Source organism: Falco naumanni, chromosome 10 (assembly GCF_017639655.2).
Source record: "Falco naumanni isolate bFalNau1 chromosome 10, bFalNau1.pat, whole genome shotgun sequence".
NCBI classification, from domain to species: Eukaryota; Metazoa; Chordata; class Aves; order Falconiformes; family Falconidae; genus Falco; species Falco naumanni.
In genome coordinates, this window is record NC_054063.1 from 20,689,966 (window position 1) to 20,714,173 (window position 24,208).

Consider the following 24,208-nt stretch of genomic DNA (forward strand, 5'->3'; position numbering starts at 1 on the left):
TGGGACCTCGCTGCGCCCCCCGACACGGGGCTCCCCCGCCACCGGCACGGCGAGGAGGGCACCCGGCACCGCCCCTCCCCGCCTCCCCCGAGCTGTGCCTCCGCCCCCCGCCCGGCGCCCGCCCTGCCCGCACCAGCCCTCGCTGCCTGTGCCCTGCCGGTACAGCTGCCTGTGCCCTGCCTCCCAGCCCTGTCCTGCCCATAGCACCCCTCGCTGCCGGTGCCCCTGCCTGCCCCCGCCCTGCCTGCACCATCCCTCGCCGCCGGTACCGCTGCCTCTGCCCTGCCTCTGCCCTGCCCTGCCTCTGCCCTGCCCTGCCCTGCCTGTGCCCTGCCTGTGCCCTGCCTGTGCCCTGCCTGCCCTGCCCTGCCCCGCCCTGCCCATGCCGGCCCCGCGCCCCGGCACCCGCTGGGTGACCAGTTTCTTCTCCTACGAGACCACCAAGTCGGTGGTGGTGAAGAGCTGGGTGGTGGGGGCCATCAACCGCGGCGTGCAGCTCCTCATCCTCGCTTACTTCGTGGGGTGAGACCCCCGGCAGGGCCGCATGCGGTGGTGACAGGCGGGTGGCAGCCGGGGGGCAGGGGGCTGCTGCCAGTGACACCCGCGGGGTGACAAGGGGAGGGGGGTGATGATTTGTGGCAGTGGGGGGACAGTGAAGGGACAGCTGGGGGGGGGGGGCAGGGGGTGGCCAGGTCAGGAGCAGCGGGTGTCAGCACGGGTGACAGGGTGGGTGACAGCATGGGTGAGAGGGCGGAGGAGGGACAGGTGAGAGGGTGACAAGTGTGTCAGTGCCAGGAATGTCAGGTGTGCCAGCATGAGTGACACGATGGGAGAAGCCGGGAGAGCATGCCGGTGCAGGTGACAGGGGGGTGTTGGTGCGGGTGATGCAAGGGGGACAGCCAGCAGAGCATCCTGGTGCAGGTGACAGGGAGGGGACAGTGTCGGTGCGGGTGACACAAGGGGGGCGGGAGTAGCAGCACGGCCACAGCAGGTGACAGAGTGGGGTCTCTGCCCCCGGGTGCTCCCTGGGGGGGTGACAGCAGCCATCAGCAGGTGACAAGCACCTGTCAGAGGGCTGGCAGCCACGCGTGCTGGCAGCCCCGGGTGCCACAGAGCTCCAGCAGCTGGGGGTGGCAAGGGAGGCACAGGCAGGTGCTATGGGGGTGGCCGTCCCCACCGTCACCCTCTGCGGGTGTTGTCCCAGCTGGGTGTTCCTCCATGAGAAAGCCTACCAGGTGCGGGACACTGTCATCGAGTCTTCGGTGGTGACCAAGGTCAAGGGCATCGGGCGCTATGCCGGTCGGGTGCTGGACACGGCCGACTACATCACCCCCCACCAGGTTCGGGGGCGCCGCCCCACCCCCCTCCCCCACCCCACCTCAGTTTCCCCCGTGGAAGCAAGCAGAGGGTGATGGGGATGCCCCCCTCCCAGGGCACCTCGGTGTTCGTGGTGGTCACCAAGCAGATCCTGACGGAGAACCAGGTGCAGGGCATCTGCCCAGAGGTATGGGGCTGGGGGGGGGCGGGGGGGGCACGCTGGGGTGCACCCCCTCCTCTCACGGCTCCCCTGCAGAGCGAAGCCGAGTACCGCTGCACGGCCGACCATGACTGCCGGGGCAAGAACCCCGCCACAGGCAGCGGTGAGGGGGGGGTCCGGGGGGGGGGGGGGGGGGCCGGGGGGCCCTGCCTGCTCCCCACACTGACGGGGGGGCCGGCAGGACTGCTCACGGGGCGCTGCGTCCCCTACAACCGGACCCTGCACACCTGTGAGATCCGGGGCTGGTGCCCGCCTGAGGTGGACACCGTGGACGTGTGAGTGTGACGTGGGGTACAGCGGTGCTGGCGCTGGCAGGTGTCCATGCCCCCCCTCCGTGTCCCCATAGACACCCCCTGTTTCCCTAGACCCGTCATGCTGGAGGCCGAAAACTTCACCCTCTTCATCAAGAACAGCATCCGCTTCCCACTCTTTGGTTTTGAGAAGTGAGTGGCGGCGGGGACATGGGGACAGGCATGGGGGCCGTGTGTCCCCCTGGCCCAGGTGGCCGATGGCTGTGTTCTCCCCAGGGCCAACCTGCCGCCTCCCGGCAGTGGGGGGCAGCTGGGACGGTGCCGGTTCCACCCTGAGCGGCAGCCCCTCTGCCCCATCCTGCGGCTGGGGGACGTGGTGCGCCTCGCCGGGCAGGACTTCCCCACGCTGGCCGCCACCGTGAGCCGGGGGACACGGGGACATGGCAGGCGGGCTGTGGGGGTGCGGGGATCTGAGGCAGGGGGTGTGGGATGTGGGGGCACAGGGACACGGGACACGGACCTTGAGGACGCAGGGATGTGGGACATGGGGACACAGAGAGGCACGGCATGTGGGGATGTGAGATGTGGGACTTGGGGATGTGCTATGTGAGGACAAGGGGACATGGGGACAGAGTCACGGGGTGTGGGGATGCAGGGATGTGAGATGTGGGATGGGGGGACATGGGAATGTGAGATGTGGAGCATGGGGATGGGAGATGTGGGGGTGCAGGGCCATGGGCCATGGGGACACAGAGGCATGGGGCGTGGGGATGGGAGATGTGGGTCATGGGGACACGGGGATGTGGGATGTGGAGGCACAGGACTGTGGGACGTGGGGACCTGAGACATGGGATTTGGGGACATGGCGACACAGGGATGTGAGACAGGGGACATGGGACATGGGGATGTGGTCCATGGGGACATCGATACAGGGCACAGGGATGCAGGGACATGGGGACATGGGATAGAGGGCACAGGGATGTGGGGACATGGGGACAGGGGGCCGCAGCATGTGGCTCACCTGCCGGCGGGGGCAGGGGGGAGTGCTGGGCATCAAGATCGGGTGGGTGTGCGACCTGGACCGTGCCTGGGAGCACTGCCTGCCCCGCTACTCCTTCACCCGCCTGGATGGCCTCGCCCGCCCCCCGGCCCCTGCCACCGGCTACAACTTCAGGTACAGCACATGCCACTGCATGGGGACACGTGTGACACGCATGCGCAGCCCAGCACAGCCCCCTGTCCCACGCAGGCACGCCCGGTACTACCGCTGGCAGGATGGCACCGAGCGCCGCACGCTCACCAAGGCCTTCGGCATCCGCTTTGACGTCCTGGTGTACGGCAATGTACGTGTGGGGCACAGCCCCCGTGGGGGCCACGGTGGGGGGACGCCTCCCCGTGACAGGGGTCTCTGCACCCGCAGGCTGGGAAGTTTGGTATCATCCCCACCCTCATCAACACGGTGGCAGCTTTCACCTCCATCAGCGTGGTGAGTGGTGGCTGTTCCCGACCCCTCCTGTGGCGGCACCTCCCGGGGGGCTGGGGCGCCCCGTGCACCCCACAGCAGTGGGGCAGGGGGGGCGGCGGTGCCCCGGGGTGACTGGGAGGGGGGTGGAGGAAAACCCCACAGCCCGTGGGGCACGGGGACACAGCAAAGCCCCGGGGTGACAGCTGCCTGGCTCTGCGGGGGCTGTGGGGGTGTCAGGGGGGTGTCCCACTGTGTGGGCCCCCCCCCACGCCAACGCAGCCCCCCCCAGGGCACGGTGCTGTGCGACATCATCCTGCTCAACTTCCTGAAGGGAGCCGAGCACTACAAGGCCCGCAAGTTCGAGGAGGTCAGCCGTGGGGCCGGGGCTGCCGTGGGGCCGGGGGGCAGCAGGGTCCCCTCCGTGAGGGTGTTGGATGGGGCCCCTCGGGGGGATGTATGGGGGTGACCGGTGGGGGGCACGTGCAAGCACCGCCCCTGAGTCCCCCCCCCGGTGCCCTGGCTATGGGGCAGGAACTAAGCCGGTGGCCATCCGCTGCCCCACAGGTGCCAGCAGCCGGTGTGCCCATGCCCCCCACCACCCCCACGGAGTGTCCCCCTGGGGCGCTGGGGCTCTGCAGCCGGGACAAGCAGTCCACCGACTCGGGGGCCTTCTCCCTCGGCCTCTAGCCCTGGGCGCTGTGGGGCAGCCCCCCACCTGCCCCCCACTGCAGGGCACCCCTGTCTGCACCCGGCCGGAGGGGGCCCCGCCGTGCTCCCCTCCAGCCCCCCCACGGCTGGCACCCCCTTTCCCAGGCTGTCGGTGGGACCAGGCACAGGGGACGTGGGACGGCGGGAGTGAGGCTGGTGGCCATGGGACAGAGGTGGCAGTGGGGACAATGTTGGGGCCATGGCGGTGGCAGCAGGGGCAGAGGGGACCGGGCACCGGGTGGCACTGGGGTAGCAGAGGGACAGCGGGGGCATGAAGGGTTAGAGGGGCAGGATGGGGGTGAGGGACAAGTGGTGGCCTCAGGGGTGGCAGAGGGACATGGGGGATGTTGGGGGATGACACAGGGGATGTGGGGAGCATGGGGTGACACTGGGGGTGGCAGCGGGACGCAGGGCTCCAGGTGGGCACTGGGGCTGGGGTGCTCAGGGTGTGCAGACAGGGGACAGCCCTCGGGTATCACCCTGCTGTGCCTGTGCACCCAGTGCCACCGTGGGAATCTGGCCCCCTGCCACAGCCTCCTCACCTGCACCGGGGCCTTTGCCTGCAGCCACACTCCTGCTGTGCTGTCCCAGCATCCCCAGTGTCCATCATTGGGTGCCCCAGCCCTGTCCCACTGTCCCCAGTGCTCCCCCGCATGCCCCAGCCCTGTCCCAGCACCCCCAGTGCCCCGCCCCAGGCGTCCCAGCCCTGTTCCAGGGTGCCCCAGCCCCATTACCCCCCCCCGCCCCGGCCCAGGTGCCCCAGGTGCCCCTCAGCAGGTGCCACCCCGCATCCCCCTGGTCCCCACTGCTGCCACATCTATGGCCAAGGGGGCTCGGGGGGGCGTCTGGGCTGGGTGCTGCTTCCCGGGGCAGTGGGTGCTGCTGGGTGCCAGAAGCGACCCCCACCTTCCCCAGAAGATGGGTGCTGGGGACACGTGGGCTCAGCCCCCTCGGTGCACCCCACTTCTGTGACCCCTCCCAGCACCTCCCCACTCCCAGCCAGCTGGACCCCCCACCCCAATAAACCTTTGGCTCACAGCACCCACCCGTCTGCAGGCTGGGGGGGGGGGGGAGGGGGGTTACGGGGGGACCCGGGGGGGTGGGCTGGGGTGCAGGGGTGGGGGAAGGGGAGGGCAGGACGATGCAGCCGATTGCTGGGGGCAGGGGGGGGGGTGCATGGGCCTGGTGGCAGGGTGCCACCACAGCCCCTGGGGAGGGAGGGCCCTGTGACACCCATCGCCACACAGGGGCCATGCACAATGGAGGGGACACACCTGTCCCCAACCCCTCCACACACACTGTGCAACCCAGGGGGCTTCCCACCACCCCAGCACCCACACCAGGGGCCACCCAGGACACAGACCCCCAGCCAGAGCCCATGCACAGGGACAGGTGCTGCAAGCTGATGGTCTATTGAGATCCAGGGTGAGGGGTGCAGCCCCCCTCCCCCCCCCCCCGCAGGGCCAGTGGCGGGGTGGCAGCAGGGGCTGTCCAGGGCTGGGGAGCATGGCAGGGGGGCTGAGCCCCTCAGTACTCGCAGATGTAGGGCAGCCTCTTATTGCATCTCACGCTTCTCCAGAGCCCATCTGCGGGGTGAGGGGGAGAAGGGGTGGGGGTCAGCCTCGGCACCCAGCAGCACCCCCAGGCCCTGCCCCAGGGACCAGCCCCCAGCCCCCCAGGGACCCGACTCTCACCCCCCGGTACCAGCCTCCACAAAGTGCCACATCCCAGCCCCCTACCCCACGAGGTCCCCGTGCGCCCTCCCCACACACCCACGAGCAGAGGCTCCCAGCAGAGCCCCCCCAGGCCCTGGGTGCCCCCCGTGCCCCTCACCCCACTGACCCTGGGAGGAGAGGGTGGTGCAGCGGCTGACCAAGCACTGCGGGTGGCCGAACTGCCACTGTGAGTAGTTCCAGAGGCTGCCATCTGTCCAGCTGTAGTGCAGCTTGCCAGCCTGCGCGGGGGGGGCATGGCCGTGGGCACCCCTGGCACCGGCCATGGGGCACCCCGGGGGGCAGGCTGGGAGCACCCAGGGATGGGCACTGGGGACACTGGGACAGGGCTGGGACGCCCAGTGATGGGCACTAGGGACAGAGTTGGGGCAGCCAGGGTGGGCACGGGGGACAAAGAACAGGGCTGGAACACGCAGTGATGGGCACTAGGGACAGGGCTGGAGCACCCAGGATGGGCACTGGGGACACTGGGGCAGGGCTGGGACACCCAGGGTGGGGACAAGGGACAGAGGACAGGGCTGGGACACCTAGGGATGGGCGCTGGGGACACTGGGACAGGGCTGGGACACCCAGGGTGGAGACAGAGGCAGGGCTGGGACACCCAGTGATGGGCACTGAGGACAGGGCTAGGGCACCCAGGGATGGGCACTGGGGATACCAGGGCAGGGCTGGTGCCCTGGGGCCAGGCAGGGTGCCACAAGGCCAGGGTGGGCCGTGGGTGTGGGGTGTCCCTTACCAGACGCTGGGTGATGGCCCCGATCCAGAGCTGCGAGGTGCCAGCAATGTGGCACCGTGCCTGCCTCTGCAGGAAGGTGTTGATGTGGTGGCTGTGGATGGAGGCCAGGTTCCCTCTGTAGCACTGGATGCAGGTTTGCTGCGGTGGGGGGACACACACCAGTTACGGGGACACCGGGGTGGCACATGGTGCCCTCCACCCCAAACCACCCCCCCACCCATCCCTGGCCCACCTGCGCGCTGTCAAAGGCCTGGTGGCGTGCAACAAATATGTAGCGGAAGCTGATGGCACCCAGCGTGTTGGGGACATGGAGCGCCCGTGTCTCACTCTCCGATGGGCACTGGGTGTCCTGCCCTGGCACCACCAGTCCTACCTTGGGGCTGGCACCAGCTGGGGACACCAGCAGGCATCAGCCCCAGCAGAGGGGTCGCGGGGGCACAAGGGGTGTCCCGACGGTGTCCCCGTGGGGTGGGCAGCCTAGCGGGCACTTACCAGGGTGGCGGGCAGAGGCCGAGCTCAGCAGGGCCAGGGTGAGGAGCAGGCAGGGCAGCATGGTGGGGCTGGGGGCACCAGCACCCTCAGTACCCTTGAGAGGGGCCATGACCGCAGTCAACCCAGTGCCCCCCTGCCACCCCGGGGACACCCCCATGTCCCCAGTGCCCCTCTGCCACCCCCATGTGCCTTGTGCCCCGCTGCAACCCCCAGTGTCACCCTATCTTCCCCATATCCCCTGTGCCACCCCCCATGCTTCAGTGTCCCTCTGCCACCCCAAGTGCCATTCCCAGTGCCACCACACCCTCATGACAGCTCCAGTGCCACCCCCACAACCCCAGCACTCTCATGACACTCCATGTCCCCCGTGTCCCTCTGCCACCCCATGTCCCTCACCCCCATCCTGCCCTTCTGCCCCACCATGCCCCCAGTGTCCCTCCACCATCTCCAGTGCCACCCCGTGCCCCATCCCCTCTGCCCCTGCCATCACCCCCCAGACCCTGCACCTCCCATGTACCTGGCTCCCCGCTGTCATCTCTGAGACCCCCCATGTCCACCAAGCACCCTGTGCCATCTCACCCCCCACCATGTCCCCGTGGCACCCCAAAGCCACCCATGCCAGCCTCAGGGACACCCCTCTGCGGCTGGGAGCTGAGCCCACCCTGCTGCCCCCATCCCCGCTCCTCACCTGGGACTTGGGGGCTCTCAGCCCGCTGTCACACTTATAAGGGTGACAGGGCCACGTGTCCCTGACCGCAGCCTTGCGCCACCCGGGGCCCCAGCCCCACTGCAGCCCCCACTCACCAGCCCCTGGGCACATGGGGGAACCCTGGGGCGCCCTGCCTGGCCACAGCACGGGGTGCGTTTGGTCCAGGGGAGGGTGCTGCTGTGGGGGTGCACAGGGCATGGCGATGGGGGCCGGGGGGGTCAGGGGAGGGGCTGGGAGGTGTCAAGCCATGAGCTCTGCAGGGCTGGGTCAGGGGGTGCCTGGGGGTGTCAGGCCGGGGGGGGCTGTGGGAAAACAGCCAGGCCGGACCCTGGGGGCTGCAGCCGTTGGGGAAGGAAGTGGCCCTTGGGCAAGCGCTGCAAGGCGGGAGATGGTATCAGCACCCCAGCCCCGCAGTGCCCCCCCAGGACTTGCTGCACCCAACTGCCCCACAGCCCCCACCTCTGGGCCCTGCCTCCCCCAAATATCCACAGCCCCCACCCATGTGTCCCACGCACCCCCCTGCAGCCCCCACCCTTGTGACCCCAGGCATGGCAGTGGGGAACCAGCGACATGGGGGGCATTGGGGGTGGCAGAGGGGCACTGAGGGACAAGGGGTGGCTCAGGGGACATGGGGAGGATGGAGCGACACTAGGGTGGCAGCAGGGCACAAGGCACAGGGATTGTGGCAGGGCGGCACTGGGGACATGGGGTCTCCCCAGGGTGCCCAAGGGTTCTGGTGCCCCCAGCCCCTGCTCCAGGGCTGGTGGCAGGTGGCAGAGGGACGCCCCCCACTGCGAGCCCCCTGCCACCCCAGAGGGTCCCTGTGGGTACAGCCGAGGGGGACCACCCCTTCTGCTACACAGTGGTGACCAAGCTCCACACCTACATGGGCGCCCATGCGAGGGGGGCATGGGGTGCTGGCAGGTGCCAACCAGGAGCTGCTGAACCTGCCCTGCACCCACACCCATTGCATGCTCCGGATTGGGGCCGTCACCAGGGGTAGGGTGAGGGGCTGGGGGCTGGTTATGGGGTGCTGGGGCTGGTGTTGGGCTGGCCAGGGGGTGCTGCAGCTGGGGGCTGGCGGGGGGAGCGAGCAGCAGGGCTGGGTCTAGATTTGGGTGTAGAGTGCTGGGTGACAGGGCTGGTTTTTTGGGGTGAAGGGCTGGATATTGGGTGCTGGGGCTGGTTTTGGGGGTGAGGGACTGGGAATGGGGTGCTGGGTACCAGGTGCTGGGGCTGGTTTTGGGAGGCGAGGAGCTGGGTGCTGGGGCTGGTTTTGGGGTGCAAGGGTCTGGGGCTGGTTTTTGGGGGCAAGGGTCTGGGCATGGGGCATTGGGTGCCAGGTGGTGGGACTGTTTCTGGGGGGCAAGGGGCTGGGTATGGGGTGCTGGGGCTGGTTTTGGGGGGGCGAAGGTGCTGGGGCAGCGCTGTGGGGGGGGCAGCAGGGGCTGTAGTGGGAGGATGCCAGCCCCTGGAAGTGGGTGCCCACCCAGCCCTGCCGCCTCTTCATTACCCGCACCACCCACCATGAGGGCACCCACACCCCCACCCACCATGCCATGTCACCCAGGCTCTGGGGGCACTGGGCCACCCCACGGCTCTGATACTGGCCCCTGGGCCTGGACGGGCTCTGGAGAGGCAAGTTCTGCTTCCAGCTGCCCACTTCCTCTGCCAGTACTGGGGGCACCCAGGGGTGCTGCCGTGCCTCCCCCAGTTCCTGAGGACCCACAGCAGCCCCTGTCCCTTACCCAGCTAAGAGGCTGTGTTCCTGTGTGCCGAGGGTCCTGGGAGGGAGTGGGGTGCCCAACCCCATAGCAGACACTGGAGAAGCCCTAGTGGCTGGGGGTGCTGGGACGGAACAGCACAGTGAGCAGAGGGGTCATCAATATTTATTCCCCCCACCCCAAACACGCCCCATCCCACTGGCACAGCACCCTGTGTGTGGGTGCTGTGTGTGGAGCTCAGTGGGGCATCTCGGTGGGGGTCTCGGCGCCTGGGGGTGCTGCGAGGGGGGTGCCAGCAGCCCCCAGCTCCTTGGCTCGCCGCCGGCACTCACGGGCCACCACCACGGGACTGACAAAGGCCACCAGCACCACAGCGATGAGCCCCAAGTTCACCTGGGAGGGGACTGTCAGGGCATGGGGCCAGCCCCACAGCCCCCCCCCCAGCTCCCCTCTGCTAGGCACAAGACCCCCATTCCCCAAGAGGCAGGACCCCCATCCCGCTGTGGGGCACAACCCCCATCCCTCCCCAGGGCAGGACATGTTCCCCCATGGGGCAGGACCCCCATCCCTCCGCAGGGCAGGATGCATTCCCCCATGGGGCAGGACCCCATTGCTCCCAGGGGCAGCCGTGGGGCGGCCATGGGGCAGCCGTGGGGCAGACACTTACATAGAAGGGGTCCCCGTGGAGCGGCCCGCGCACGAGAGCAATGCAGGGGTACTGCAGCAGGGCCACCAGCGCCGACAGTGCCATGGCCAGCCCGTACAGCTTCCCAAAGTGCTGCGGGGGGAACCTGCCCGGCCGGCCACCGTGTCACTGCTGCATCCTGACACCCCTGCCCCGCCGTCCCCACCATGACCCTGCCACCACCACCTTGTCCCTTGCCACCTCCTGACACTGCCACCATCCCCTGCCACCCCACTTGGCCCTACCACCGTCCCCTGCCATCCCAATGATGACCCTGCCACCATCCTCTGCCAACCTGTCCCCTCAACCCTAATCCCTACCACCCACACACAGTCCCCTGCCACCACCCCCTGCCACCCTGACCCAACCACCCTAACCCCACTGCCCTGCCCCCTGCCACACTGACCCCACCACCCTGTCCCCTGCTACCATCCCCTGCCGTCCCTGCCTAGTTCCCTGCCACACTGAGTCCCACCACCACCACTGTAACCCCACTGCCCTGTCCCCTGCCACCCTGACCCCTGCCACTGCCACCCTGACCGCTCCGCCCCGTGCCCCGCCAGCAGGGCAGCGGTGGCCGCAGGACTCACGCAATGGCCAGGAAGGCGGCGTTGCCCCCATAGAGGAAGGAGCGGCTGAGGACCTGCAGCATGAAGGTGGCAAACTGGACAGGCAGCACCGGCACCGCCGCGCAGATGGAGAAGAGCACACACTGCACCACTGTCACCACCAGTGACAGCACGGAGGCCCGCAGGTCAGCCAGCGCGCCCAAGGCTCCTGTGGGCACAGCAAGGTCAGGGCATGGGATCCAAGCACCGCGGGATCTGGTCATGGCAGCGGTGGTACCCAGCCACGACCCCAGGGCACAGGGGGGACGTTGGTGGCATGGACGCACCCCAGGGACCCGTGGGGTCGGGGCAGGGGGTGCTGGGGCTGGTTACCCTCAGGGCGGGGGGTCTTGCCCCGCTTGTGTCGGTCAAGAATGAGGCCGTTCCATGGGGCACAGAGCACCCCGCAGAGCTGGGTGAAGGCGAAGGCATTGGTGTAGGTGCTCACTGCGGGGAGACAACGTCAGGGCAGGGGCAGCACCCCACCACATTGTCCCCCTGTCCCCACCGCAGCAGCCGGGCCCTACCCAGTTGGCGGTCTCCGCTGGCCAGGTGATTGAGGAGGGGGTTGAAGGTACCAATGAAGAGGTAATGGCGCAGCTGCATGACGGAGAGCCAGGCCACGTGCCAAGCGAAGAGCTTCGAGCATACGCAGGCCCTGAAGGACACCCCGGGGGGGTCCCTGCCGCCTGCGCCCCAGGGCGTCAGGGCGGGGCAGGGTGGGGCACGGCCCCCGGCCCCGCCCCATCGGGCCCCGCCCCCAGGCCCACCCGCTACCCCCCGCGCCCCCTGCGTGGCCACGCCCACCTCTCGACCTCACCCATGCACCGGCTGGGGCCGCACCTCCTTCATCTGCATAACCACGCCCACACCCAGACCATCCACAAGTAGCCACGTCCAGCCGGAGGCCACACCCTCTAAATTTACACGGTCACGCCCACTCCCCGGGCCTCGCCCCTCTTCATCTGCATAGCCCCCGCCCACTGTTCGCCCTGGTGACCACGCCCACCTCGCACACGTGCCAGACACCAACATGGCCCCGCCCCCCGAGATCAGCCGCCCCGCCCCCGCACCTCGGGGGGCGCTGCCCTCCAGCGGGGTCTCCTCGGGGCCCGCCACCTCCGGCCGGCGCTTCTCCTCGTAGGTGCGGTACGACTTGGAGTGCCCCGGGCACCGCAGCCTGCCGCAGCGCCCGCCCATCACCCACGGGATGGGACCCCCACCCACAAGGGGGGAAGCCCCCACCCAAGGGACAAGCATTGCCAACACCCAGGGACAGGACCCACTGACACCCATGGGACGGGACCCACCAGCACCCACCCCCCACGGGACAGGCATGGCCAGCACCCATGGGGATGGCACCCACCAGCATCCACGGGGGCAACCCATCAGCACCCACAAGGGAGGGACCCACAGATACCCATGGGATGGGACCCACCAGAACCCACCGCCCATGGGACAGGCATTGGCAACACCCATGAGATGGGACCCACCAGCACCCACGGGGGGACACCCACCACCCACCCACGAGATGGGACCCACCACCCACCCACGAGATGGGACCCACCACCCACAGGACAGGCACCCCCGCCCTGCGGGGCGCAGGCAGGGCCCCTACCCGTAGTTGTAGCCGGGGGGCAGCGGGTATGGGATGCGGGTGCAGGGCATGAGGAAGAGGGTGCGCAGCAGGTGCCAGGCGCTGCAGGCCGCCATGAAGAGGAACATGGCTTTCAGGGACAGCCCGTGCCCATACAGCACCTGGGGACAGTGACAGGCTGCCATCAGGACACGTCGGCCACCTGCCACCATCCCAGCCCCCTGTCCCCACATGTGGTCCCAGCTGTGACCTAGCTGTGCCAGCTCTGTCCCCAGCTGTCCCCGCAGTGACCATGGCGGGCCCCTGGGGACATCCAGCACCACCACCCCGGGCACTCACTGCCACATCACCCCCCACCCCATGCCCACCTTGACAATGAGGAAGGTGGCAGACGAGGAGTCAAAAGCCCCGTTATACAGGGTGATGATGATGGAGCGGTACTTCCCAAAGAGGTTGCCCACCTGGCATGGAGAGACACCCCCCGCCGGCACTGTCAGGACCCCCACAGCACCGGGCAGGGTGCCCCGGCCAAAGGGTGGGGGTCAGGGTGCCGGGGAAACTCACCTGCATGTTGGTGAGAATGAGGAGGATGCCACCCACCGACAGCATGGACATGGCCGGGAAGAGCAGCACCGCCAGCTCTGGGAACACAGGGGTCAGCAGGGACAATGGGGGGTCCCTGCCGGGTCCTCCCCCGGGGCTGGGGCCCCTCACGCCCGTAGGGTCTCACCTGGGGTGGAGAAGGCGACGAGCAGGGTCCCGCCGGTGTAGAGGGTGCTGAGGCATGAAGACAGAAGTGATATGTAGGGAGGGGGTCCTGAGGGGCAGCTGGCACCCCTGCACCCTGGCGCTGCTCTGCATCGGCACCCAGCACCCCAATATCTCGTGGCGGTCCCAGCACCACTAGGCACCCTGGGACCAAGGGACAAGGGGATGCAGGAGGTCCCTGTGGTTACAGGGGTGCTGCGAGGAGACCTGAAGGTGTATGGGGGGCTGCAGGCAACGGGGGGGGCATGGGACACACTGGGGACAGTTGGTGGCATTGTGGGAGAGGTGCCAGGGTGGGCTGTGCACCTCCAGTGCCCCAAAGCCAGCGCCCCGGGCTGGCACGGGTGCCCCCGCTGGGCTGACATGGGTGCTCCCCCCGCAGGCAGGGCCCTGCCTGCCCCACCCTGCCTGGCTGCCCCGATAACCACCCCGCTCTAGAGCGTCCCCTCCCAGCACCCTAAAAACAGCCCCTCGACCCCCCGGCACCCACGGGTGCCCCAGCCCCGCCTGCCAGCACTGCCCCCCGCACCCACTCACATGGCGATGAGGCGGGCGGTGGCGGTGCCAAAGCGGTCAAAGATGAAGCCCATGGGGAAGGTCATGAAGTTGTTCATGAAGGAGCCGATGGTGAAGACGAGGGAGAACTGCTCATCCTGCTCGCCGCAGCCTGCGGGGTGGCCATCAGCGGGGACACAGCGACAGCGGGGACACGGGCATGCGGACAACAGGGATGTGGGGACAGCGGGACATGGGGACAGGGACAGTGTGGACATGGGACAACACAAGGCATCAGGACAGTGGGGACAGCAGGGACTTGAGGTGCTACAGTGGACAGGAAAAACAGGGACCTGAGGCACCAGGACAGTGGGGACATGGGACACCACTGGGCACCGGGCAGGGAGGACACATGCCACTTCAGGCCACCGGCACCACACAGACATGAGCCACTGGTACCCCAGGACACAAGCAGTTGGGGGACCCAAGGCAGGGTGACAGCGGGACCAGGGCCACCACAGGGACAGCGGTGGCCAGAGACCCTACCAGTCTGCGAGGTCTGGTTGTGGCTGGTGTTGGTGGGCTGGCATAGGTCCCTGAAGTAGTTCAGATCCTTGAGGACAAAGACGAGGGAGGCCCAGCCGAAGATGACACCGCAGAAGACCCCGCACTCCAGCAGCCCTGAGAGGAGGGTCCCCAGGCGCTTGGCCAGCCCCGCGCCCCCCCCCGCCATGTCACCGGCCTGGGGGATCCGTGCTGCACCTGGAGGGTGACAGACCGGGGTGTCACACCCGTCCTGGCACCCACGCGCTGACACCCCCCACACACCCAGCCAGCGTCCAGCACGCGGGGCTTGGCAGCACGTGGGGGCACATGGCCACTGGGCAAAGGCCGCCATGGTCCCAGCTCTGCCCCTTGTCCCCGGCTGCTGGCACCGGTCCCCTGCGCACGCCGGGGCACAGGCAAGGACCCTGCTGGCGGCCGGAGCTTTGCACACACACGCTCACACGCATGCACGTGTGCTGGCACCCCCTGCGCCCAGGCACGCGCCCCCACCCACCTGCACAAGGCCGGGCCCTCCCGCCGTCGCCGCCACCGCCGCGGAGTTTGGACCCTGGCACAGGGTGCCCGGGTCGCACACCGGCACCGCGCACACCCCCACCGTCACAGCCCCCCCACTAATCTCCCAGGAGCACCCACGGCCCCCCCCCCCCGGGGCTGCTGGCACCTGATAGCAGCTCGGTGTCCCCGCCGCGCCGGGACCCCCCCGCAAGGCTCCCTATCGCCCCGCGCCAGCCCGTCCTGGGGACCGGCTGCTTCCCGGGGCAGGCCTGGCACAGCTCCGCGGCACCGGCATGCCGCCAGGCACCCCGCTGCGTGCGCTGGGGGTACACCGGCACCCCCGGGCACCTGGCACGGCCGCTGGGAACCTGGCACGCCGCGGCGGGGGCCCTGGCACCCGCCCTGGGAGCCTGGCCTGCTCCCTGGGGACACTGGCACGCTGCCGGGCACGTCGACACACCCCCTGCAGACACCGACACACCCCCCCGGGGGCCCCAGCACGCTGACGGGGACACCCACGCGTCCCTTGGGGGACACCAGCACATCCTTGGGACCCTGTGTCCCCCTGCCCTGGGGACCCTGGCATGCTGCTGGTGACCGTGACATGTTCTCTGGGGACACTCTTCCCCTCCACCAAGGACTCCATCGCCACCCTGGGGACGCTGGCACACTGCTGGTGGCCCACCACCCTCCTGGGGGGCCATCATGGCCAGGGGACACCTTGTCTGTCCCTGCCCACCCACTGGGACCTCCCGTCCCTCAGTGTCACGGGTGCAACCCACAGCCAGGTGCCACTGACGCCACGTCCCCATCAGCCAGGTGCCACCAGTGCCACATCCCCCTCACCTGCATCCCCCCACCCCACTCACCCACCCACTTTCTGCACCCGCCACGCCAGGCCCCCAGTCACCGTGTCCCCGTGTCACCGTCCCAAGGCCTGTGCAGCTGCAGCCGGTGTAATGGCCGCTAATGAGGCCTCATTACAGCAGCCGAGCAGCTAAAGATTAACCGGGCACCGGGGGCAGGTGGTGCCGACCCGCCGGGCCGGGGGGGGCTGTGCTATCTTTAGCCGCCCCGCGGGGGCCGGTGGGAGCCAGGGGACATCACCCTCCCGGCGCTGCTGTGGCACCCCACTGCACGGCAAGCAGCTGCCACAGGCACCCCAAGGTGCCACGTCACGAGTGTCACTGCCTGTGGCACCCTGAGACACCCAGTGATGGGTGTCACTGCCACAGGCGCCCCAAGACACCCAGTCATGGGTATCAGTTGCCACTCAACCGTACTGGGAAGCCCCAGCCATGCTGGTCTCCCCAAGCCGTACCGGTGTGCCCCAGCTGTACTGGTGAGCCCCCTATGGGGGAGCAGGAGGTTCGGGGCCCTTGGCACCGGTGACTCCAGTCCCTCCAGCCACATTGGCCCTGCCGTGTCCCCCCAGCTCACCCTGAACTGTGACAGAGGTGCAGGTGGGGACAGGGGACGCCCCCCTGCCCAGTCCCCCTAGCAGCAAGGGCGTCCTGCCCGCTTGGGCCTCGCTCCAGCTCCTCCAGCCTCTTTCACTGTAATTATTAATTGTAACAAAGGCCGGTTCTTCCCTGCGGGGACTGCCCGGTCCCCAGGCGGCCAGCTCGTGGCTTCTCCAGAAGCTGCTATGGGGCTGGGCTGGGGGTGCCCTGTGGGTCCCCTCCCCATGCCGCTGCCCTCCCGTGCAGAGCGTGAGGTGCCCTCGCGGTGAGCATTGCCAGCGCCCCACAGAGCAGGGGTAGGGGCAGTGGTGTGGGGCAGGCAGGCGGCGGCGGCAGCCCTGGCTGTGGGGACTTTGCCCGTGCACGTGTGGTGGGGGGACACGTGTGGCAGGGGGGACACACGTGCCCCTGGGGGTGGGCAGCCATAGGGCAGATCTGTGCCAGCGCTCATAGCCCGCCCCATGCTGTGGTGGCACCCGGGCAAGGCCCTAGGGTGCTGGGGGTGAGTGTGGGACACACAGGGGCAGAGGGACAAGCAGGGGGCAGGGGGCATCCCCCTGGGCACAGCCCTGCCCCACGGTCCCGGGGCCCACACAGCTCCACGGCCAGGCCTGCCACACATACCCCAGCCCCCCCCCCCATCAGCCCCCATCACGTGCGCTCAGCCCCCCAGCTCATGGCCCCCAGCCCTGTGACCCCCATGGCCCACAGCCGCCACAGCCCCCATGGACCGCAGCCCCCACGGCCCCCAGAGCCCCACAGCTCATGGCCCCCAGCTCCATGGCCACCCCACCACCTCAATCCACACGCCCACCCCACTCCCAGCCCCCCAGCCTCCATGGTCCCCACAGCCCCATGGCCCCCGGCCTCACAGCCCCATGGCTCTCCCGCTTATGGCCCCCGGCCCCCCAGCCCCCATGGCCCCCCAGCTCATAGCCCCCAGCTCCCCCATCCCATCCCCACGGGCCCCAGCTCCTCCCACCACAGCCCCACGGCCCCTACGCCCCCCACAGCCCCCAGCTCACGGCCCCCAGCCCCCCTTCCCATCCCCACGGCCCCCAGATCCCCCTCCCATCCCCACGGCCCGGGACCATCCGGGCCCCCGCGCTCCCCCGCGGCTCCTCCCGCCGCCCCCCCGGGTGCTGCTCACCGCGGCCCGGTGAGCGGGCGGCCCCCCCGCAGCTGCCGGCCCGGCCCGGTGGGGCCCGGCGGGGCCCGGTGCCGCCGGTGCTGCCCGCCCTTCCCCGGCAGCGGGCGGAGCGGAGCGGCCCGGCCCAGCCCCGCCTCCCGGGCGCGGCGGGGGGCGGAGGGGGGAGGTGGCCCCGGTGGAGCAGCCCTGGGGGTCGCTCCGTGGGTCCGCCCCGGCGGGGCTGTCCCGGCCGAGAGCCTCCTGACGGCGTGCCGCTGCCTCCCCCACGGGGCCCCCCGTGCCCCCCGTGGGTGAACGACCCCCTGCCACCGCCGGTGTGGCCCGTCCCCACCTCCGGGAGGGCCGCCTCCTTGCCTGGTGTCCCTGAAGTGTCCCCAGCTGCAGCCGCCCCGGGGCCACCCTGGGGTCACCTTGAGTCACCCCTGGGCTCCCCTTGGGCCACCTCTCTGGCCACCTCGGGCCACCACCCGCTGAGGTGGGCTCGGCCCCTTCCCCCAGATCACAAGGGACAGGACGAGGGGGAGCGGTCACACCGGGGCAGGCTGGTGAAGGGGCAGCAGGGGCAAGTGGCCTCATGAGAGGGTGTCCGGCACCCCAGCAGGCTGCCCGGGGGGGAGTCACTGTCCCTGGGGGTGCTTCAAAACGGCGTGGGTGCAGTGCTGGGGACACGGGTCAGTGGTGGCCTTGGCAGTGCTGGGGCAGCGGTTTGACTCGATGGTTTGAAGATATTTTCCAATCTAAAGTGTCCTGTGATTCTCTGATTCTGACCTTGAGCCACCCTTGGGTGACTCTTGGGTCACTTTTGCACCAACCTGGAGTCACCCTTGGGCCACTCCTGGGCCACCCCAGCTGTGCCATGCAGAGCCAGCCCCTGGCCAGCCCCCCCATGCCACCCTCAGCATGCCATCCTGCTTGTGCTCTGTCAGGCCCTGCCTTGTCTCTGGCCACTTGTGCCTGCTGCCACTCCTCCCCTGGCCATGTTGTCACCTGAATGTCCTCGGCACCAGCCCTACAGTCTGTCTGGCCCTGTGGTCCCCTGCTGCCACCCTACCTGGCATCCCCCGTCTCTGCCATCACCCTCCCTTTGGCCAACTAGGCCATGTGCGTTCCCCTGTCCTCCGGCCACCCCATCCATCTGCCACTGGTACTTGCAGCCACCCATCCTGTGCCCTCCTGTCCCACCCCTCCAGCCAGCTGCTTGTCTGCTTGGCCACCCACCTGTGTCTGTCACCCACCTGTGTGTCCATCACCAATCCACCTGCCCATCAGCCATCTGTCTGTCCATCACCCACCTGTCTGTCCATCACCCATCCATCTGTCTGTCACCCACCCATCTGTCCATCTTCCATCCATCTGTCCCCCTCCAACCACAACTCCATCCTTCCTCACGCCCATCCAGCCATCCATCTGTCCAGCCGCCCATCTGGCTGCCCATCACCTGCCCTGCCCGCATCCTGGCAGCCTTCCTGCCCTTCCCTCTGTCCGTCTGTCTGTCTGTCCTGCCCACCTCTCCAGCTGTCCCTCGCTCGTCTGTCCATCCATCTGTGTCTCCGGCTGTCTCTCACCTGGCTGTCCTCCCCTCTGGCTGTCCCTCACCTGTCTGTCCATCGGTCCGTCCTCCCCACCAACTGTCCCTCACCTGTCCGTCCTCCCACTTGCCCCACCATGACCCCCACCACCCACCTCTGCCCACCTGGGCCTGGCTGGTGGCACCAGGCCTGTCCCTCCACCCACCACATCCCCAGGTCCCCCTGGGCGGGCAGGCGCAGGTACCCACTGTGCAGGCCCCAGGGGGTGGGGGATCCTCCCCCGCCACGGCTCCCGGGGTGCCCCTGCGAGGGCCCATGCCGGGACGCTGGGGGCACCGACGGGGCGGGGAGCGGATGGCGGCCCCTGAGTCAGCCCCGCGTCGCCCCCGCCGCCGCCCACGGGTGCCCGCCGCGCCAGCTTGTGGTATTTCGCTCGCCGGGAGCCGCGCCGGAGACGGTGCCGCAAACACGCTGCCGGTGCCAGCTCGCGCCGCCGCAGCCTGGCGCGGCCACGCGTGCCCCCCCCACGCGGCTCGGCCCGGGGCTGGCGGCGCGCGGCCCCGCGAGGCGGTTCTCGCGGCCCCGGGTGGGAGCGGCACCATGGACAGCGCCGGTGGCACCGCGGACAGCGCCGCGGTCCCGCGTGGGCGTGGATCGGGGCGCCGCGTGCCGCCCGCGCGCGCCGCCGGCCGGCCCGGGGGCAGCCCGCGGACCCGCCCGTGGGCAGCTCGTGCAAGGGTCCCCGCCGCCCGCCACCGGTCCCGGGACCGCGCGAGGGACCCCGCCCGCAGCGTCCCGTGCTCAGAGCCCCCCCCGCGCCGGCCCCGCCTCGCCCGTGGGGGCGCCCGCCACCAAGCCCCGCGTCCGCAGCGGCGACCGCCCCCCGGGGGTCCCGCGGTGCGGCCCCCGCTCCCCGCCGGGGGTCCCCCGCGGTCCCCCCCCGCTGCGTGGAGCGGGGCGGGCCGGCCCGGGAAGGGTTAAGCGGCGGGGCCGGCGGCGGGGGGCGGAGCGCGGCCGCCCCGGGATAAGGCGCGGCGCGGGGCAGGGCTCAGCCCCACCGGAGCCGCGGGCAGAGCCGTGCCGAGCCCGAGCCCACCCGTGCCCGCAGCCCACCCGTGCCATGCCCCGGGGCGGCGGCGGCTGCTCCCGGCGGGGCGGCGGCGGTGAAGGGGGGCCAGCAGCTCCCCCGGCACCGGCCATGAGCCCCCGGGCAGCGGGCAGCGCCTGAGAGGCGGCCCCGCCATGCGGCCCCCCACGGCTCTGGACCTGCCCCAAGGTAGGCGTGGGGACGGCCGGGGGGGCCCACGGGGGTCGGGTGAGCCCCGTGGGTGGGGGGCTGCCGCCCTGCAGAGCACGGTCCCGGCCTGGGGGGGGCCGGGCTCTCGGGGTGCCCCGCGGTGCGTGAGGAGCCCGGGGCCGCCCCAGGGCGCGCAGCCACGCGTGGGGGCACCCCAGCGTGCTCCCCCGCCACCCAGGGGCTGCCCGGGGCCAGACCGGCCCGGCGTCGGGGTGCCCCTCGACCCCCGCGATGCCCGGCGCAGCTCAGGGACTCGCCGCCCCGCGCGTGGGTGCCACGGTACCCGCGGGGGTCCTCGGTGCCACGCCGGGGTGCGCAGTCCCGGGTGCGGGCGCAGCCCCGGCGCGCCCCTGGCTGCCCATGGGGTGCCCGGTGCCACCCCCGCCTGGCGCGAGGGTGTCCCACGACCCGGGGGGTCCCCAGTGCCGCCCCGGGGCGCACAGCACAGCGCATGGGTGCCTCACGATCTACGGGGCGCCCAGGGCGGCACCGGGGTGCATCGCCCGGCGTGGCGGTGCCCCGCGCCCCACGGGTTTCCCGGCGCTGCCCCCGGGACGACCCGCCCGCCGTGGCGGCGCCCCGCGCCCAGCCGGTGCCCCGCGTGGGCAGCGCTGGGATGCAGAGTGCCCGGGTCACCCCGCGGGGGGTGCTGGGGGCTCAGTGGGGGACCCACGGGCGGCGCGCCCGTTCCGTGCCCGGACCGGGGCGGGAGGAAGAAGCAGTGCCCGGGAACCGGTGACTTCAGCTCCCAACTGAGTCAGCCCGCGGCGAGGGGGAGTGACAGATGGGACGCGGGTGGGGGGCGCACGCCGGCACGGGGCGCCGGGGGAGGGGGGCGGCGCTGAGCAGCTGCGCCGGACGCCTCCGTGGGTGGGTGGGGGTGTGTCCCCCCCCCTCGAGGCGCACCGGGGGAGGGGAGGGAGGGCGGGCCACCGCCCCCCCCCCCCCCCCCCCCCCTCCGCCGGTACCGGCGGCTGGGAGCATCCACGCATCCCCGGGCGTGGGGCCAGGCCGACGGGCTGAATTATGGATGAAGCGCTCGGGTTGCAGCCGGAGGGGGGCGGCGGGGGGATGGACGCGGGGGGGGAAGGGGAGCAGGGTGGGGGGGGGTGGGGAGCGGCGGCGCTGAGCACCCGGAGCGGCGGCGGCGCGTGTCACTGGCGAGAGCGTCAGCCTGCGCCCACGCGCGCCCCGCCCCGCACGTGGCCGCGGCACGCGCGCACGTGGCACCGCCCCGTTGTCGGGGGGCGCGCGTGGGGGGGTATGGCCCCCCGAGGGGCGGGGATCGTCCCAGGGGTGCGTGGCCCCGTGGGGGCAGCGGTAGCCCTTAGGAGGTCCCCAGGGAGCGTGGCCCCCTGGGGTGGGCACCTTCCCGTGGGAGCGTGGCCATGGGGGGTGGCCTGGGGCCCTGGGGGGTCCGATGGCCCCCAGCTGCAGGGACGGCCCCCGGGGACCCAGGGACACAACAGCCACCGAAGCAGTGACTTCTTGGGGTGCCCACACCTGTGAGGTGGGCACGGCCCTATGCGGCAGCATAGCCTGGGGGGGAGTCTGCAGGGCTGACATCATCCTGGGGGCTCCCAGGGGTGTCCGGCCCGCTGGGGTGGGCATGGCCTTGGTGTCCTCCTAGAGGACCATGGCCAACATGGGTGGTCATGGCCCTTGAGGTTCTCCCGGGGGACCACAGCCCCATGGGGTGGGGAAGGCCCTGGGGGCTCCTCAGGGTGCTCAGCCCTATGGGGAGGGCATGGCCTTGGGGTTCTGGGGCACTGCGCGGGCGGGCACAGCCCCGGGATGCTCTGTGGGGTGCGGATCCTAGGGCGCCCCTGCCCTAGAGTCTGTGTTGGGAGGACCCCGCTGGGGCGGTGGGCATGGGGGGGGCCGGGCCGGGGCAGCGCCCCAGTGCCCCGCGCTGACGCCCCGCTGTGCCCTCAGGCGGGCGCCTGGCGGCCCTGCTGCTGGCGGCGCTGGCGTGGGTGCCCGGCGGGGCGCACGCCTGCCCCGCGCTCTGCACCTGCTACGTCTCGCCGCCCACCGTCAGCTGCCAGGCCAACAACTTCTCCTCGGTGCCCGCGGGGCTCCCGCCCGGCGCCCGCCGCCTCTTCCTGCAGAACAACGTCATCGGGGCGCTGCGGGCTGGCACCTTCGGGCCCAGCACCGTCACCCTCTGGCTCTACTCCAACAACATCTCCTCCATCCAGCCGGGCACCTTCCGCCACCTGCCCGCCCTGGAGGAGCTCGACCTGGGTGACAACCCCCACCTCCGCGTCCTGGCCCCCGACACCTTCCATGGCCTCCGGCGCCTCCAGGCCCTGCACCTCTACCGGTGTCAGCTGGCCAGTCTGCCCAGCGCCATCTTCCGCGGCCTCCACAGCCTCCAGTACCTCTACCTGCAGGAGAACGGGCTGCTCTACCTCCAGGTCTGCCATGGCGCTGGGGCTGCCCCACAGCCGTGGTGGGATGCCCATGTTTTGGGGAGGGGGGATTGGCGCCTTCAAGGGCATGGGCACAGGTCTAGGCTCTGTGGGAGACCCAGAGCTGGTACGCAGGACAGGGTGATGGGGGACACCCATGGAGCTGGGACGTGGGACAGGGTGATGGGGGACACCCGCGAAGCCGGGACATGGGGCAGTGGCGCCCATGGGGCAAGGCGATGGGAGATGCTCACAGACAGGGCGATGGGTGCTGTCTGCAGGACGAGGACATGGGGCTGGGCTCCGGGGACAGCCCACGGAGCAGGGAGATGGGGCAGGGCTCTGCAGGACACACACTGGCAGGGCTCTAGGTGACATCCACTGTGCGGGAACCACGGGGGCAGGGCTGGGGCTCCCCAGTGGGGCCTCATGCCCCATATCCATCCCCTCTCTCCCTCCATCCCCCGCAGGACGACCTCTTTGCCGACCTGGCCAACCTGAGCCACCTCTTCCTACACGGGAACCGTGTGCGGGCGCTATCAGAGGGCGTCTTCCGAGGGCTGCCCAGCCTGGACCGCCTGCTGCTGCACGCCAACCGCCTGGTTGCCATCCACCGCCGCGCCTTCCGGGGCCTGGCCCGCCTCACCATCCTCTACCTGTTCAACAACAGCCTGGCAGCGCTGCCTGGGGACCCGCTGGCCGCCCTGCCCGCCCTCCAGTTCCTGCGCCTCAACGCCAACCCCTGGGCCTGCGACTGCCGCGCTCGCCCGCTCTGGGCCTGGTTCCGCCGCACCCGCGTCTCCAGCTCCCCCGTCACTTGCGCCAGCCCCCCGCACCGCCGCGGCACTGACCTGCGGCACCTCCGCCCCCGCGACTTCGACGCCTGCCCCGAGGAGGAGGAGGAAGAGGAGGAGGAAGCTGGCGATGGCGGTGGTGGGGTGGCGGTAATGGGTACCCCCGGCCGGGCGCTGGGCCGCCCCGGCACCCTCCCGGCCGCGCCGCCCTCCGCCTTCTACCGTGATGGCCTGCCCCCCCACGACTTGCGGGGACCCCAGCCCCGGCCACCCCCCCCTTCCCGTGACTCCCATGGCCCCCCCAGGGATGTCCGCTGCCCCCAGGCACCCTGTGCCCCCACAGCTGCCACTGCCCCCCGCCAGCCCCCCATCCTCCTGCTCCTCCTGAGTCTGCTCTTGCCCCGGCTCTGAGCCATCCCCCCCGGCATCCCAGGGGGGTCCTGGCTCCTCAGGGTGCCTGTGACCTCCTTCTCCCCGGGGGGGCCCTAGAACTGTGGGGGGTGGCTGTGGGGGGGAGGGGATGCGCAGGATGCAGGGGGTCCCCCCCCATCCTGAGTGGGAAAAACCCGCAACAGGAACCAAAAGGTGGGAAATTATTTATTAAAAATCGTCTTATTTTGGGAGAGCGGGGCCTGGCTCCTGCGGGGGGGCACGGCGGGGCACTGCCTTTCCAGGTCACTGCCTGCTCCTCCTGAAATATTGATGGCACTGCTGCTGCGCCTGGGCGGCTGGAGGACAGCAAGGCATGCACAGCTCCCTGCAGGGATGGGGGGGTTGGACAGACACCCCCCACAGTGCTGTGCCCCCCAAGTCGCGGGCTGTGCACGCACAAGCCCCTGTGCATTGCACACCCACTACCATGTGGCACCCGCCACCGCAGGGCCTGGTGACGTGCCCACTGTCGCCCTGCACCCTTCACAGGGTGCTGGCACTGTAGGCAGGAGTAACAGGAGCCACGGGGCACAGTGCCCCCCCCCCCCGTTACCTGCAC

General features: G+C 70.5%; 4 protein-coding genes across 9 annotated transcripts; 2 read left to right on the forward strand and 2 right to left on the reverse strand.

Moving 5' to 3' along the window:
• The first annotated feature begins 153 nt into the window (after positions 1-153).
• Positions 154-5,002, forward strand: P2RX3 (purinergic receptor P2X 3). Its single transcript, XM_040608332.1, has 12 exons — positions 154-522; positions 1,205-1,340; positions 1,433-1,504; positions 1,574-1,640; positions 1,719-1,812; positions 1,903-1,980; positions 2,065-2,206; positions 2,826-2,962; positions 3,038-3,131; positions 3,209-3,274; positions 3,543-3,620; positions 3,818-5,002. Exons 1-12 carry the CDS (start codon positions 383-385, stop codon positions 3,938-3,940), a joined length of 1,227 nt encoding a protein of 408 aa, XP_040464266.1. The 5' UTR covers positions 154-382; the 3' UTR covers positions 3,941-5,002.
• A 352-nt stretch (positions 5,003-5,354) lies between these two features.
• PRG2 (proteoglycan 2, pro eosinophil major basic protein) lies at positions 5,355-9,373 on the reverse strand. Of its 2 annotated transcripts, none has more exons than XM_040608335.1 (6): positions 7,611-9,373; positions 6,923-7,016; positions 6,663-6,784; positions 6,431-6,568; positions 5,804-5,915; positions 5,355-5,547 (listed from the first exon to the last, which is right to left on the reverse strand). In XM_040608335.1, the coding sequence occupies exons 1-6, from the start codon at positions 7,827-7,829 to the stop codon at positions 5,489-5,491; spliced, it is 744 nt and encodes a 247-aa protein (XP_040464269.1). In that variant the 5' UTR covers positions 7,830-9,373; the 3' UTR covers positions 5,355-5,488. The 2 variants fall into 2 exon arrangements, with proteins under 2 accessions (XP_040464269.1, XP_040464268.1); XM_040608334.1 differs by having other exon boundaries at positions 6,663-6,820.
• On the reverse strand, positions 9,374-17,272 carry SLC43A3 (solute carrier family 43 member 3). Of its 5 annotated transcripts, XM_040608329.1 has the most exons (14): positions 17,184-17,261; positions 16,011-16,126; positions 14,055-14,270; positions 13,551-13,680; positions 12,976-13,022; positions 12,810-12,886; positions 12,614-12,706; positions 12,267-12,406; positions 11,722-11,828; positions 11,176-11,337; positions 10,982-11,095; positions 10,631-10,817; positions 10,023-10,146; positions 9,505-9,748 (listed from the first exon to the last, which is right to left on the reverse strand). In XM_040608329.1, the coding sequence occupies exons 3-14, from the start codon at positions 14,239-14,241 to the stop codon at positions 9,593-9,595; spliced, it is 1,524 nt and encodes a 507-aa protein (XP_040464263.1). In that variant the 5' UTR covers positions 14,242-14,270; positions 16,011-16,126; positions 17,184-17,261; the 3' UTR covers positions 9,505-9,592. The 5 variants fall into 5 exon arrangements, with proteins under 5 accessions (XP_040464259.1, XP_040464263.1, XP_040464262.1 ...); XM_040608328.1 differs by lacking the exon at positions 16,011-16,126 and having other exon boundaries at positions 17,184-17,272; XM_040608327.1 differs by lacking the exons at positions 16,011-16,126; positions 17,184-17,261 and adding an exon at positions 15,481-15,579.
• Positions 17,273-19,741: 2,469 nt separating this feature from the next.
• RTN4RL2 (reticulon 4 receptor like 2) lies at positions 19,742-23,840 on the forward strand. Its single transcript, XM_040609000.1, has 3 exons — positions 19,742-19,988; positions 21,945-22,429; positions 22,894-23,840. Exons 1-3 carry the CDS (start codon positions 19,955-19,957, stop codon positions 23,626-23,628), a joined length of 1,254 nt encoding a protein of 417 aa, XP_040464934.1. The 5' UTR covers positions 19,742-19,954; the 3' UTR covers positions 23,629-23,840.
• Positions 23,841-24,208: the final 368 nt, after the last annotated feature.

Bases quoted from the DNA above. Each gene is read 5' to 3' on its own strand.
- P2RX3 (XM_040608332.1), top strand. From the start codon at position 383: ATGCCGGCCCCGCGCCCCGGCACCCGCTGGGTGACCAGTTTCTTCTCC. The intron at 523-1,204 runs GTGAGACCCCCG...GTGTTGTCCCAG, and splicing joins ATCCTCGCTTACTTCGTGGG to CTGGGTGTTCCTCCATGAGA. The intron at 1,505-1,573 runs GTATGGGGCTGG...GCTCCCCTGCAG, and splicing joins TGCAGGGCATCTGCCCAGAG to AGCGAAGCCGAGTACCGCTG.
- PRG2 (XM_040608334.1), bottom strand. From the start codon at position 7,829: ATGCCCTGTGCACCCCCACAGCAGCACCCTCCCCTGGACCAAACGCAC. The intron at 6,821-6,922 runs GTAAGTGCCCGC...TGGTGTCCCCAG, and splicing joins GGCCTCTGCCCGCCACCCTG to CTGGTGCCAGCCCCAAGGTA. The intron at 6,569-6,662 runs GTGGGCCAGGGA...CCCCCACCGCAG, and splicing joins AGGCCTTTGACAGCGCGCAG to CAAACCTGCATCCAGTGCTA.
- SLC43A3 (XM_040608328.1), bottom strand. From the start codon at position 14,241: ATGGCGGGGGGGGGCGCGGGGCTGGCCAAGCGCCTGGGGACCCTCCTC. The intron at 12,707-12,809 runs GTGAGTTTCCCC...TCTCCATGCCAG, and splicing joins TCATTCTCACCAACATGCAG to GTGGGCAACCTCTTTGGGAA. The intron at 9,749-10,022 runs GTAAGTGTCTGC...GTCCCCTCCCAG, and splicing joins TCCACGGGGACCCCTTCTAT to GTGAACTTGGGGCTCATCGC.
- RTN4RL2 (XM_040609000.1), top strand. From the start codon at position 19,955: ATGCGGCCCCCCACGGCTCTGGACCTGCCCCAAG. The intron at 19,989-21,944 runs GTAGGCGTGGGG...CTGTGCCCTCAG, and splicing joins GGCTCTGGACCTGCCCCAAG to GCGGGCGCCTGGCGGCCCTG. The intron at 22,430-22,893 runs GTCTGCCATGGC...CATCCCCCGCAG, and splicing joins ACGGGCTGCTCTACCTCCAG to GACGACCTCTTTGCCGACCT.